Raw genomic sequence first — 16,070 nt, forward strand, 5'->3', positions numbered from 1 at the left:
CCCTACTAACATTAAACCGCTCCGCTCGGTCTAACCCTTGATCTCTTCGCTCGTTCCTTATCATGTTGCCAGTCATGTTGCCTCTGTTTCTCTTTCTCGGCCTGTTCCCTCTCTTTCTCAGCCCGTTCTTTCTCTTTCTCGACTGCTTCTAGCTCCTTTAGCTGAATTTCATGCCGTCTTTGCCTCTCAGCCGCTTCCAGCTCTTTTAACTTAATTTCATGTTCCAACCTTAATTTCTCCACCTCTAACTGAACCGTCCCACTTGATGGTACCTTTTCAGGGATATCTTCCAATACCTCATCTTCAAATACATTCTTCCCAATGTAATACTGAGTTATGGCCCTTCGCACCTCCCGCTTTTTCATGGACGACCTCACTTCTGCGAGGTTCAACCCCTTCGCCAAATTTAACAAGTCTGATTTGGTGGCCGCCTCTAGCGCCCCCACAGTCGGGTTTTTCATAAATTCACCCACGTCCATCTTTGCTGGTTTCCCGTCTGGCTACCCGCATAACCAGATTCAAGTTTTGGACTTACAAGCCCGATTCACTGGCCTCCCAATTTGGTGTCAAATCCTGAGACGAGAAACCCAAGTTGTTACGTATCCCATAACTGGATAACTTACCAGCAAAGATAGAGAGGTCCGTTGGAGTCTGCTGGCACTATTTTCGAATGTTTTTATTCATAAGGGGGGCACAAAAGTAAGGTTAATACAAACATTCAGAACATATACATCGGCAAAACTCAATCTAAAGCGCCGGTATAGCAATAATCATCATTAAGAAATAATCTCAACTGTTGTCTAGGGGATAATATATTGTCTATTGGAAATATAAAAGTCACTCAGAAGTCTGCAGGCTTCAGTCTTTTTTGGGGAATCGCTGGGTTTCATGTGTTTTAGAGAGATTGAGGAGAAACGGAAAAACTTGCCTGGGTCTTTGATGAAGCAACTCCGTTGAATCAGGGGAGCGTTGTTTTCCTGTTATTAGTTTGAAATCCTTCTCGGTATCATCAGCCACCCGCTCCCCATGCAAAGGAGTTACGGAGCACACGTGGCTTTTGAATGGCTTCCAGCTATCACGGGAACGCTGAGCGATGGAGTCCTTCTGGTGCGTCGCTGGGGTACCGCCTTCTGCAGTCCCCTTTTATCTTGACTTGCAGAGTTGTAGATGTCCATCAAAGTAGGGTGATGCAATCCCCACCCCACATCGCCTGAGGGTGTCCATATCCGTGGTAGCTGTCACGTAGCAGGGTCATGCACTTCGCACAGGTGTCTCTCAGAGCAATGGCCAAAACCGTTACATTGTCTCTCATTTTCCTGGGTCCGAGACCCGAATTAATAATGCTCTTGCGATTCTCCGGAAGGAGGGGGCTGCTCCCGCCCCTTCAGCCCCTCAGAGCAGTGGTACATTCGTAACAGCTCTAAGATCTATTTTATTGAATTGGAAAGAGATGAATCCTCCAACTACTTCTCAATGGTTTTCCTAAACCATATCCTGTTTAAACTTAGAAAAAATTAGAAGTGGTACCTTTGATCCCTTGGTTAAATTTGAAGAAACTTGGAGGCCATTTATCTAATACTTCCATAGAATGTAATTTGACCTTTTCTGATTCCTTTATATTATTTATTAATTTGAGTAGAGGAGCGGAGTTGATGACATTAATGATTTTATCTGTTATAACAGAATAGCCCAGCTTTGTTTAGTTTTAGTTCTGTTTTGTTTAGTTCACTTTGTTTTTAGTTTTTCAATTTGGTTTTTTCCCATCTTTTTATTTCCTTGTATATTGTCTATATTAAGAGTCTGGGAGGTCAATTATATTGGTGTTACCTATAGTTTCTACTCACATGTATTAATTGCCAACAAGGTAATCCCACTCCCTTTGTACTACTATGACCTCTATGTATTTGTCTAGAAAAACTCAATAAATAGATTGAAAAAAAAGAAATCCACTGTGATTCAATGTTGTAAAACAATGAACTATGAAAACTTCAAGGGGTGAATACTTTTTCTTGGCACTGCACGTTTTCTACACAGAAAGTCACGTATTCGTGAGTGTCACAGTGCAATAGGTTTAATGTAACAGTACTGCTAACAATATGCTGTAGATCCCTATTCAATTGTGCAATCATGTAACTGTTCAGAAATATTTCAAGTATTAAATAAAATAGGGATTTTACAAATGGGATAAGGATACTAAAGGATTCAGTTATGAGATTTGGATCCATAATGGCTTCTGAGAAAAATGTATGATTTTCTTTTATAATTATGTGTGCAGAGAAAGGTTGAGGCCATGGGTCTAAACAGATGATATATATTTCAGTTACAGTTTAAGATCATAGAGTTCAGAAAGAAGTAATAAAAATAAGTCAATTTTAAAGCAAGAGTAAAGATAATCTACAAAATACATAAGGCAAACTAGAGTATAATGAAAAATGAGCAAAAAAACCTTCAGGAACTAACTTCCAAACAAAACTGAGTTAACATTCTGATAGATCCCTAATGAGTAGTACTGTTGTATCAAAACGGCCAATATTGTTCACTGTGTCCTTTGAAGATCTGGAGTTTTGATAACAAAATATTATCAAAATTTTATATAGGAACACACCAAAATGAATATTCAACAAATATTGACAACTTCAATATTGAAGCTTTATTTTCATAATGAAGTTTTATTTTTTAATTTAAAGAACTTCTTACATCTTACATCATCACAAAACTCATTCTTAATTTTTTTATTGGTCATAATTTATGTTCATATCAAGGAAGAAAATAAGCAATTTAGCAACACAAGGAGTATCTATCCGTGTGAGAAAATGAAACCACATGAGAGAAATTATTTTACATTTGTTTTTTAACAATAGGACATACAGTATGTAATCTTTCTAACAATTAACGTAATTTCAAACATTGCTGTGAAATACTTAAGAGCAGATGTTGCCTTATATAATGTTAATTTTATTTATAATCTGTCATCAGAACTAAAGCATTTGTACACTTCAAAAGAAATCTGTTAAAAAGTTTATTCATTTTTATTCATTGTTTTTGTAAGTACTTAGTATAAAGTATCTTTGTACTAATCATAAAAAAGACACCCTGTTTACTTATCTTCTTGGATGCCTATAGCTATTTTGTAATCAGTAATAGCATGTTCAATCAAACCCAAATGGCCTCGGACATCTGCACGGAGTTTGTAAAATAGAGCATCACCTGGTTTTAGTTGTAGTGCTGCAAAAGTATGATTAAAAAGCATGTTAAAATATAATCAATACCACTTTAGCAATCATTCTGAGAATAATTGAAGTTGAAAAGATTTGTCTTCATTATTATTTTAATTATTTTAGGAGTATTACTAAGAATGGAAACATGATTTAATATTGTGATGCTCTGGTGGGGGGGGGGGCCTGCTTGACAGCCTGCCCTGCATTTCTACTGACCAGTACTATTTATTGTTCTTGTGTTAAAATGCTTTTGTGGGATTCTGGTGGGAAGTTCTCATTCATTTATTGTTACATGATAGCTTGGGTTATACAGTTATTCGCTTGTGTATATGTGGGTCACCCTAACTGTAACTAGTGTGTGATGGTCACCTCTCCTGTCTGCATGAGGCTAATTTGTTTTGTGTTTATCACAGTAAAACAATTGTTGAGTTCAACGAGCTTTCTCGTCTGTCATTATGGACACAATATTCTTGCAATGTAGTGGTAAAAGTTTGCACTTTAAAGTAAAGGAAAATAACAATGTAGGAATCCAGTGAACCATCCATATTTTAAAAAAACAGAAAAGTAACAGAAAATGCCAAATAAGGATATTCCAAACAATACTAAAAAGGGTTTCCCTCAATGTTTCATTTTATTTTTCTACATTTTCCTAGATGTGATGTGAAAATTTTAGTTGTATGTTTCATTCTATAAATTGGACTTTATGAAGAGCTGGAGTTTGATCTAATTTGTATTGCAGTATTACATTGTCATAATGCTGCCTAAATAATTTTGAGGATTGTAATATTGAGTTGCTTTTGCTTTATCTGGGATTATCCTAAAGAATTGCTTTTTTAAACTCAAACTAATTTGTAACACAAATTAAGCTAATGACCTATTCTGTTTTTCTTTGATAGTAAACATAATTTTTCAATTTTATAATTTTGTGCACACTTTGAGTTGATAGAAGAAATTTCAAAACATGGCACAGTTCTCAAAGATCAATTGAACCATATATTTGGTACTGGATTACACAAATGAGATTCTACATTAAAATCACACACAAAATGCTGGAGGAACTCAGCAGGCCAGACAGTATCTATGGAAAAGAGTACACTCGACATTTCGGGCTGAGACCCTTCAGTAAAGTCTCAGCCCAAATTGTCGACATTACTCTTTTTCATAGACACTGCTATGAAAAGGTTCTTTCTTCTAATCAACATGTTGTTTCCTAAATCCTTATACACCTACCTTTAAGGAAAAATGGTGAACTCTTTGCTCATTTTTGGTTGTGTTCAAAAGGTTATAATATTTTAATATAATATGCTAATGTATTGCTGACTGGCATTGTGAAGGACCAAATCTCCCACAACCTGGACACAAAACCAGATGGTGTAAGAGATGGATAATTCTCACCCAGGAGGATTGACCACAAATTCATTGCCCTTGTCTGGATGTCTGTACTTCATTCCTGAGGATTGGAGAATGGCTGATGTTAGCCTACTTTTTAAAAAAGGAGGGAGGGAGAAAACGTTGAACTATCGACCTGTCAGCCTGACATCGGTGGTGGGAAAGATGCTAGAGTCCATTATTAAGGATGAAATAGTGGCATATCTAGATAGCAGTGATAGGATTGGAACAAGCCAGCATGGATTTACCAAGGGTTGGAGTTTTTCGAGGATGTAACCAGGAAGTTAGACGGGGGAGATCCAGTGGATGTAGTGTACCTTGATTTTCAGAAGGCATTTGATAAGGTCCCACATAGAAGATTGGTGGGTAAAATCTAAGCTCAGGGCATCGGGGGGAAGGCATTGACATGGATAGAAAACTGGTTGGCAGATAGAAAGCAAAGGGTAGCGGTGAATGGGTGTTTCTCAGAATGGCAGTTGGTGACTAGTGGGGTGCCACAGGGCTCAGTATTGGGACCACAGCTGTTTACCATTTACGTTAACGATTTGGATGAAGGTATAAAAAAATAACATCAGCAAATTTTCTGATGATACTAAGCTGGGTGGCAGTGTGACATGATGAGGATGTTAGGAGAATTCAGGGTGACTTGGATAGGCTGGGTGAGTGGGCAGATACTTGGCAAATGACGTTTAATGTGAATAAGTGAGAGGTTATCCACTGGGAGTAAGAACAGGAAGGCAGATTATTATCTGAACGGTGTAGAGTTGGGTAAGGAAGAAATATAAAGAGATCTCAGAGTCCTTGTTCATCAGTCACTGAAGGTGAATGAGCAAGTGCAGCAGGCAGTGAAGAAGGCTAATGGAATGTTGGCCTTTATTACAAAGGGAATTGAATACAAGAGCAAGGAAATCCTCTTGCATTTGTACAAAGCCCTGGTGAGACCACACCTGGAGTATTGTGTACAGTTTTGGTCCCCAGGGTTAAGGAAGGACATCCTGGCTGTAGAGGAAGTGCAGTGTAGATTCATGAGGTTAATTCCTGGGATGTCTGGACTGTCTTACGCAGAAAGGTTAGAGAGACTGGGCTTGTACACACTGGAATTAAGGAGATTGAGAGGGGATCTGATTGAAACATATAAGATTATTAAGGGATTGGACAAGATAAAGGCAGGAAATATGTTCCAGATGCTGGGAGAGTCCAGTACCAGAGGGCATGGTTTGAGAATAAGGGGTAGGTCATTTAGGACAGAGTTAAGGAAAAACTTCGTCTCCCAGAGAGTTGTGGGGGTCTGGAATGCACTGCTTAGGAAGGTAGTGGAGGCCAATTCTCTGGATGCTTTCAAGCAGGAGCTATCTTATGGATAGGGGAATCAAGGGATATGGGGACAAGGCAGGAACCAGTTATTGATAGTAATTGATCAGCCATGATCTCAAAATGGCAGTGCAGGCTCGAAGGGCCGAATGGTCTACTTCTGCACCTATTGTCTATTGTCTATTTCTGCCAGTATCACTACCGGCTGCTCTTTCTATGCTATATTCATGCAAAGATTGGTAGAAGCACAGGGTCCAGGCCCCAACATTGAAGAGATTATTCCATTAACGGGAGAGCTTTTCTGTGTATTCCATGGTGTTCCTCTTAGCTTACACTGTAAAATTATTGTTGCAAAAGAATATAAAGAATTTTATGCAACTTTGACTTCTTCCAAAGTTGTAGCAATATGGGATTCAATAATTAGTAGGTCAGATAAGATGACTTGCAATACCTCCAAGGTACAGAAGAATTTGGGAAGGGATGGAGAAGATTCAGTCATATTCCACAATGGGATCCATAACATGAAGAAGAATTGGGAAACGGAAGGGGCCTACTAATATACATGTGGAGTATGACTGAATTTTAAAATGTGTGGTAACCTTGGGTTTATTACTTCAGCTATGAACAGATTATCTTGGGGATAGCCAATCAGAAAGATGAACATCTAGCTGAAAGACATGGATGAGATTTAGTCTCTTGTTTTCACACCAAGATCGTTCTCAAACAAATAGAATAGAAACTGATGTGGAATCAGGAAGGAGACTGCGACGTTAGGAGTTGAACTGCGCCCCAAAACTGAGTGGAAGTACATGAAGAAAACTACTTTTTCATTTAAGTTTACACTCAAGATTAAAAGTCAGTGCTTTACAACAATGTTTCAGAGTTGGACTGTGACTAATCACTGAGTGTGATTCATTAGAGGGCAAAAAAAAAAGGGAAGTGCAAGCAGAGCAGCCATTGTTGTGAGTGGGCCAGTGTTAGAGTAGCCTTAGTTCATCAGGTTTAGGCAAGATCAGGTTTTGGTGAGGTAAGTATCTGGTAATTTTCTTTTTTTCTACTTTATTCTTCATTCCTCATCATTAGAGCACAGTGAGCGCAATGGGAATGGCTCCTGGGGCAGTGTTTTTTTTTCTGTGTGTGAAATGTGGGAACTCTGGGAGACCAACCTCTTCCAGATAACCACATCTACTCCAGGTACACTGATATATTGCTCCTCAGAGAACCTATTAAGGAACTGGTGCTGCAGTTCAATGACCTTTAGCTCATACCGAAGAATGAGGATGTGATAGACAGGAGCTACAGAGAGGTTCCTCTCTGCAGCAGGTTCCTCTTGGTTGCAGGATGCAGGTAACTGGGTGTCTGTCAATAGAAGGAAGGGAAATGAGCAGCTATTGCAGGGTACCCCTGTGGCTGTTCCCGTCAACAAGTATACAACTTTGGATACCATTGGGTGGGGGGAAAACCTACCGGGGAGAGCTGCAACAACCATATCTCTGGCACTGAGTCTGGTGCTGTGACACAGAAGAGAAGATCTGGAGGCTGGTGGGGTAGTAGGTGAGGACAAGGATCCAGCATATTATCCTCCTCAACTTCCGTCACCTTCAACAGGACCCCACCACTCAGCACATCTTTCCCCCCTACCCCTCTCCGCTTTCCGCAGGGATCATTCCCTCCGCGACTGCCTGGTCCACATGTCCCTCCCCACAGATCTCCCAACTGGCACTTATCCCTGCAAGCGTAAATGCTACACCTGTCCCTACACCTCCTCTCTTACCACCATTCAGGGCCCTAAACAGTCCTTCCAGGTGAGGCAACACTTCACTTGTGAATCTCTTGGGTTCATCTATTGCATCCGGTGCTCCTGGTGCAGTCTCCTTTACATCGGTGAGACCCAACACAGATTGGGGGACCGCTTCGTCGAGCATCTCTGCTCCGTCCATCACAACAAACAGGATCTCCCGGTTGCCACCCACTTCAACTCTGCTTCACATTCCCATTCGGATATGTCCATACATGGCCTCTTCTACTGCCATGATGAGGCCAAACTCAGGTTGGAGGAGCAACACCTCATATACCATCTGGGTAGTCTCCAGCCCCTTGGCATGAACATCGAATTCTCCATCTTCTGGGAATTCCCTTCCTCTCCCTTTACCCATCCCAGTTTCAGTCTGCCTCCTCCTCCAGCTGCCTATCACCTCTCATGATTCTGCCACCTTCTACTACACAATGCTTTCACCTTAGATTCCTCCTTCACCTTTCCTGCCTATCCCTTCCCTGCTTCCCCTCCCCCACCCCTTGATCTTTCCTATGATTTTTAACCTGACACCCACCAGCCTTCTCCTTCCCACCCTCCCCCCACCTTCTTTATAGGGCCCCTGCCCCCTCCCTCTTCAGTCCTGATGAAGGGTCTCGGCCCGAAACGTTGACTGCTCGTTTCCACAGATGCTGGCTGACCTGCTGAGTTCTCCAGCATGTAGTACGAGGTCCTCGATGACCTACTCCTGCTTCCATTTCTCATGTTCTTAAGTTCTTAACAAGAGGAAGAGAGTTGGAGATGGGAGAAAGGGTCATTGCTGTAGGGTGGGGAACTCTTGCCAAAGAAGTGGGCTCAGTCAGAGACAAAGGTGACAGAGGAAGAGTACAGCATCATGGAAAATGCAGAACTCACTGAGGTGCGGGCAAAGAGGGACAAAACACTGAGGCATTTGAATGGCCATGGAAACTCTTAAAATAGTGTATTCTTATTTTTGGTTTTGCTATTGTATGGTTGATCATCTGCACGTGACACAGTAGAATGCAGTGTTAATTTCAGCTTTTTAATTGATTATAGCTATGCAGGGAAAATTTATGAGAATTTTTCATTGGATCTTACTGCACTTATTACTCTACAAAATACATATAAAGAACGTATATGCTTTATCTTACCTTGTGAATAATCTTTTTCAGCTTCCTGGTACTGCTTTAGCGTGGCATATAGGTTTGCTCTGTTAAAGTATATGTGAGCTGAGTAAGGACTAAGGTTAATAGCTTGTTCAAAGTCCTCCAGTGCCTCTTTGACATGCCTAAGCATAACACGGCAAATTGCTCGATTCAGCAAAGCAGATTCGTCTCCAGGTTGCAGATCAATTGCCCTAGTGTAGTGGTTATGGGCCTGCAAAGTAATTTTGTTGAGATAATTAAAAGTTGTTACGCTGGAAATCCTTCTACTTAGCGCAGCTTGGGTAATTCTATCCAGTGCTTCCTCATACAGAGTGAACCCACAGAAAACATCTGGCCTGGATGGTGTACCCAGCCATGTTCTTAGATCCTATACAGATCAGCCTGTGGAGGTAAATGCAGATATTTTTAAGTTCTCCTACTTCAATCTGAGGTTACCACCTAATTTAAGAAAACTACTGTCATCCCAGTATCTAAGAAAAATAATGTAACATTCCCAAATAACTACTATCCAACGGCTGTGATATTCACCAACAAGAAGACCTTTGAGAGGCTGGTCATGGCACATATCTTCAGCTTCTCAAATAATCTTAGTCCACTGGAAATTGCTTACAGCTGAAACAGGTCCATGGCAGATTCCTCTGGCCCTACATCTCCAAAGCATGTAAGTTGGACTCTGTTAGTTGACCACAGCTCTGTCTTCATTACTATAATTCCAAGAAAACTCATCTCCAAACTCAGATTTGGTACTTAGCACCTCCCTTTGCAACTGGATCCTTGAATTCCTGACCAATAGACTGTAATCATTAAGGATAGGCAGGATCACCTCTGTCATGATTATCTTCAACACTGTTGCCCCACAAGGCTCTCTCCTCAACCTCCAACTCTATTGCCTATACACTTATGACTCCAGCCAGATTCCATTCTAATTCCCTTTAAAGTTTGCAGATGACACAACCACAGTGATCAAATCTAAGAGTGTAGTATTGTGGCCTTTCCCTGAATGTCAGGTAAACAAAAGAGCTGGTCATTAACTTCAGGAAGGGCAGTGTGGTGTACATGCTCCTGTATATATCAATGGTGCTGAGGCTGAAGGGGTTGAAAGCTCAAGTTCCTAAGATGAATATCACCTATAGCCTGTCCAACTACATAGATGCCTTGGCCAAGAAAGCTCACTAACACCTCTACTACTCCAGGAGGCTGAAGCAATTCAACATGTACTTGTCAACACCTTACCAATTTTATCAATCCACTGTAGAAAGCATCTATCAGGATGAACAGCAGTTTGGTATGGCAACTGCAAGAAACTTCAGAGAGTTGTGCACACTGCTTAGCATATCGCAGAAACCAGTCTCCCCTCCATGCACACTTGTCTACACTTCATGGTGCCTCAGTAAGGCAGCCAACATAATCAAAGACCCTCCTCACCCTAGACATTCTCTCTCCCTCATCCCAATGGGCAGAAGGTATAAAACCCTGAAAGTATGTACCACCTCAAGGAGAGCTTCTGCACTGCTGTTATAAGATTGTTGAACAGTCCCTAATACAAAAAGATGGATTTTTGACCTCATGACTATTTTGGCCTTGCATCTTATTCTCTACCTCCACTGCACTTTCTCTGTACTTGTAACACATGTTTCTACATTCTGTCGTCTTCCTTCATATTACTATGTGTGCTACAGTGGCGTAGCAGTTAGTTCGACATTATTACAGCTCACGGCATTGGAGTTCAATTTCAATGTCACCTGTAAAGAGTCTATACTTCCTTCCTGTGGAATGTGTGGGTTTTCTCTAGGCCACCGCTTTCCTTCCACAGTCCAAAGTCGTACAGTTTAGCAGGTAATTGGTCATTGGAAATTGGATACATTAGGGATTGCTGGGTGGTATGGCTCAAAGGGCTTATTCTGTGCTGCACTTCTAACTACCTCAATGCATTATTGTACTGAAATGATTTATGGATGGTATGCAAAACTAAACTTTTTATTGTACCTCGGTAAATGTGACAATAATGAACCAATTTACCCAAAGCATATTATTAATCAAGACCTAGAACATATCCATAAGTAATCACTAAAACAGTGTATTTCTTTGTCAAAGGACAAAGCTGTTTGTGATATGTCCCATTCTTTTCATAAAATACACCAAACATTAAATGGAACACTGTATTCATAAAATCATCTGTAATATTTCCCAATGCATATCTGTAGGAGCCATGTATCTACTTATTGTCTGCCTGTGTTGTATTTGTGTCACAAGGGTTTGGCTAACAGTCACTGGGCAGTGCAGCATTGGGTGGCAGTAGAAATAAATGAATATCATCAACTGTTGACCTGCATGGCAGCATAGAGTAGAGTTAAATAGGATGCACATATGTTTTGTTGACTGTTCGTCTTTGACAACTTTTCCTGGTTTGAATTTGATTCAATTACACGCATCTCGTTTATGTTTGTTAAAAATGAAATACAGAAGAGCCAAATGATTTTATTGCTGGTTTGTAATAAAGGATTAAAGGTATTTTATTGACTTGGAATTGTTAGTTGGAAGCGCATAATACACTGTGATACTCCCTCTCTTAGCTTCTAAGTGACTCTTATTTTGTTTTCAAGTAGTCGCTACATTTTGTCAACAAATTTTTTTATATACCAAACAAACAGCAGTTTATGGCAAAGCCATCAGCACAAACCACTTCGCATAATGTTTCACATTCTGAATGAAGAGGATTGCTCAGACCTGCTGGCGAATAAGGAATGCAAAGAAAGGCCAGCTAGCTATCCGTGACAACTACCATCACAACACTGAGAAGGCACGTCGGCAATGTGAGCAGCTGAAGCGGTAAGCCTGCCTATGGCCTTGTGTTGATTCGTGCTGAATATTTGCGGATTGAACACAGTTTGAATGGTCAGTTGCTCGATCAGGTAGTGTCAGCCTGATGGTTTGTCGATCTGTCTTATTGAAGAGCTCAAAACTCTGGTTCGTTGTGCAGTTTGCAAAATTCGTGAGTGCTGAAGTATTGTCCTGGTTGCTAACAGTTGAATTGAAAGCTTTCTGTTTGGTTTGATTGGTGTGCTGTGGATGAGCAAATAGTTTGCTTGTTGCCTGTGTTGATTGAATCGAATACCACCAGTGCATTTTGCAAATATGCTGTGAATTGCGCATTGCGCAATATGAAGAAAGCAACATGAGTGGATCAAAAGATGGGACTGATGTTAGTGGCTCCCAAATGGAGGCTGGCAAAGGAGAAGTTAAACTCACAACCAAAGCTTTGGTGAATAAATTGAACGCCTTCAAAAGGAATGTGAAACAAAGGTGAACAAAATTGAAGATTTAATACTATTAATTAAGGATCTTATGAAAAATACAGAAAATATCTCACAGGTGCAAACTCATTTTGAAAATTTGATTAACCTTTATGAAGCTGCCACTAACCTACATCACAGTGATTCCTTTACTTCCCAAAGATGAACAGGGAAAACAAAATGAATAGTTTAACAAGCATTAATAAACACAGCAGAACATTCAAAGAGGATATGAAACAATGGTTGGTTCAAACATTTCACATTGATGACTATGTTCAATCTGATGCTGCTGCACTAAATGAAGACATGCCTTACCTTCCAATAGATGATGTTTCTTAAGTTATGACTCTGGATATAACAGATGGCATACAAGATGATGTAATCAAAGTGACAGTGTCAAATGTTGAAAGCAGAAGAACTAGCTTACAGAGCTTTGCTACAGGAAGAACATCGTCTGTATCAACTACCTCCTCTGAACACATTAAAGTAGAGGCTGATTTAGCTGTGTTAATGGCATGTCAACGATTATTGAAGGACAAACATTCACTGGAAGAGCAAGAGGAACAGCTATGGAAAAGGAAGGAACAGGTTAAGTTGGAGGACAAACATGTGCCGGAAGAACAAGAGGAACAGCTATGCAAAAAGAAGGAACAACTGAAGTTGGAGGAAGAAATTTCTACACATATGGCTAAAGTTAATGTGCTAAGTGCTTCAAGTGTGGCGAGTGCTGAAAGTGCTACAATTAGGACAGTTCAATGGCATGGATTCCTATATTGAAAAGGCACAAAGGAAAACAAAAACTCAATGTCAATGCTGATTTATTTGCTCCTCAAGTGACTGAGAAACATGAGCAAACCCCCCCCCCCCCGAAGAGGTAATTCTGTGTGTTTACTCTCTGCCTCCATTATTGAGGCACCCTGAACCTATGTCATGTCCAGCAGCTCAATGGGGACATTCACTTACAGAATGGAAACACTCTTGTTTCAAACAATAGAGACTGAAACAGAATTTTTGATATGAGGAAGCAAAAAGAAACAACAACCTTATTGGCACAATACCTTTAATCTTTGCCTGAAAGAGAGAGATAGATCTTCGGTGATCCATTGCAGGAAGAGCTTTGAAAACAGTTTTGAATGCAAGACTAACAGCCATAGTGACTGTCTCTATTTCCTAGAGTGATCCCTTAGTATACTAAGAATCACCCTAGGGAACTTGTTAGAAGTTACCAGCATGTTAACCCGAAGAGAGGATATGTCAACACTAAGGCTCTACTGCAGAAGCATTTTGGTATTAAACACAAAATTGCATCTGTTTACATGGGAAAGGCTTTTTCAAGGGTATCCATCAAATCTGAGGACATGAAAGCTCTTCAGGATGAGTCCTTTTCTTGGAGATTGTTGCAATGCCATGGAAGAAGAGTAGTACATGTGTGAGCTGCGCATGCCTGCCAATATGTTGACTGTTATAAAGAAACTGAGAGGAACATGAGGAGAAACTGCTTTACTCAGAGAGTCATGAGAGTGTGGAATAAGCTTCCAGCACAAGTGGTGCCCGCAAGCTTGATTTCAATGTTTAAGAGAAGTATATCGATAGTAGGAGTATGGAGGATTATGGTCCCGGTGCGGGTCGATGGGAGTAGACAGCTTAAATGCTTTTGGCATTGACTAGATGGGCCGAAGGGTCTGTTTCTCTGCTGCACCTCTCTATGACACATCAGCAAAGGTTGCAGGATGCGTCTTTCATGCAAGGTATGCAGTTTAAAACATTCCAGCCTACATCACATCCACTCAAAGGAAAGGGGAGCAGAATCAGACACAGCAGAGGGCAGTGTGCTGGGATCCAGTGGCCTTACAAGACTGGCAATCATGATTGTAAACTTCCCATAGTTCCAGTACAAGTGAAGTTGAAGAAGGGTAATAACAGTGGTTACTCGTGCTTTCTTAGATCAAGGGATTATAGCAGTTTTCTGCACGGAAAAAGGACATGCATTTTCTTATGTACCATGGGTCAAGAAAAGGTTGAGTAGCTACATTCTTTCAGGATTGGAAGTGGTTAGCTTAGATGGTGAAAATTATTGTGAACTAGCTTGCATCTGTACACAAAGTATGTATGCCTGTCCAAAGTATGAATATTCTGCAATAGAGGAATCTCCAGGGATGGTCTCACTTGAAATATGTTCATTTGCCAGAGATTGATTCAGAAATTGAGCTGCTGACAGGAACAAATGTGCTTGAAGCATTTGAGCCATTGCCAATGATTTGCGGTGTTAATCATGGCCACTACACAATTCAAACAATCTTGAGTTGGACTGTGAATGGATCACTGAAAGGAGACAATAGTGATAGAAGAGACTATGCACAGCCAGAGCTGACAGTTAAGAGGATCTCAGTTTTGAACTTGGTTGAGCTTTGGCAGCAGCAGTTCCAGGCAAACTTCCCTGAATGCAGTCAAGATGAACAAACTGGCTCAGAGAAGACCACAAGTTCATGGAGTTGGTTGCAAATTCTGCAAAACTGGTTGATGGTCATTACCAGATTAGTTTGCCTTTCAGAAAGAAGGAAGTTGACATGTGAAACCCTGCTGGTTTCCTTGGCTCCTTCAGATCACAGTCCTGCGCCGCATCAAATCCTATGACCGGTTCTCTCCAGCATTTTTTCTCTTCTTCTCCTGCCGCACACAGGACCCCACCTCACCCCAGTGTCCCTGGCTCAACACAAAGAACCCACTACTGTGATCGAATGGCTCACATTTCAAAGCATATGTTATCTCTAAGCATTACCCAAACACTGCTGCTACAGAAGGACCATTACATTAGCAGTGAAACACATATCAAATAATAGGAACATGGCAGAGCAGTGTGCTTTAAATCTAAGGAAGAGGTTTAAGAGGGATTTGCCATTTCACACTGACCATACAGCTTTCATGAAGGATGACATCTTTAAAGGATATGCCAAAAGAGTGCCTGTGGAGAATTTGGAACAGTAATGAAAAAGTCGAATGTATCATCACCATGGTGTTTACCACCCCAGAAAATGGAAACTTCGTATTGAGTAGGACTATGAAGCAACTTCTTGAAAAAAATCACTTTATGTACAGCTCTTACAGGGACCAGATCTTACTAGCTCACTGATTAGAGTCATGACCAGATTCAGAAAAGAGCCGGGATGATTATGGCAGATATTGAATCAATGTTTCATCCGGTTAAAGTACTAATGGAAGATGAAGATCTGTTGAGGTTTCTCAGGTGGGCTGACGGTGACCTCACCCAAGATATGGTGGACTTTAGATAGTGGCATATGTGTTTGGATCAATGTCATCACCAAGCTGTACCAACTCTGTCCCCAGAAAATATGCAGAAGACAAAGAAAGAACAGTTAAGCTGAGAGACATTCGATTAGGTTTTGCATTGCTTCTATGTTATAATTGCCTTGTGTCAATGTCCTCCAGGGAAGAAGTGGTGTCTCACTATCACAACCTCGTATTCATCTGTGCTAAGGCTGGTTTTGGACTCACAAAGTGAACTCATTGTGGTGGAAGGAGTTGCACATACAGCTTCATTATTCAGCTTTTTGGACTGATATTACTTCTATACTTAAGTATATTTAGAAAAAAACTTCTAGGTTCTGAACATTTGTTGCAAACAAGGTTTCAAAAATTCTTAAGATCTTACAGGATTCTCAATGAAGGTATGTAAATACTTCAAGTAATCTGGCCAAGGAGACCTTTAGAGGGTTGAAGGTAGAAACATTCCTGAAGAATAAGACATGGGTAACAGGGCCTTATTATCTTCTTCAGCTTAAAAGGGAATATTTCTTATTGTTCTGGAGATGATCTGGAAGTCAAGAGGACTGTTACAATGAGTGTTGTGCAGACTGAAGAAGAGGTGGATGCAATAACATATATAAACCTTCACTTCTTG

General features: G+C 40.6%; 1 protein-coding gene across 1 annotated transcript in view; it reads right to left on the minus strand.

Annotated features, from left to right (window-relative positions):
- Window positions 1-2,522: 2,522 nt before the first annotated feature.
- The window catches only part of ttc6 (tetratricopeptide repeat domain 6), a 283,236-nt gene continuing 269,688 nt past the window's right edge, over window positions 2,523-16,070 (minus strand). Inside the window, exons 31-32 of the mRNA XM_059956588.1 lie at window positions 8,844-9,069; window positions 2,523-3,225 (exon numbers count right to left, since the gene is read on the minus strand). Coding sequence (XP_059812571.1) covers window positions 3,098-3,225; window positions 8,844-9,069 — 354 coding nt within the window. The 3' untranslated portion in view covers window positions 2,523-3,097. The remainder of the gene's footprint in view (window positions 3,226-8,843; window positions 9,070-16,070) is intronic.

Source organism: Hypanus sabinus, chromosome 2 (assembly GCF_030144855.1).
Source record: "Hypanus sabinus isolate sHypSab1 chromosome 2, sHypSab1.hap1, whole genome shotgun sequence".
Lineage (NCBI taxonomy): Eukaryota > Metazoa > Chordata > Chondrichthyes > Myliobatiformes > Dasyatidae > Hypanus > Hypanus sabinus.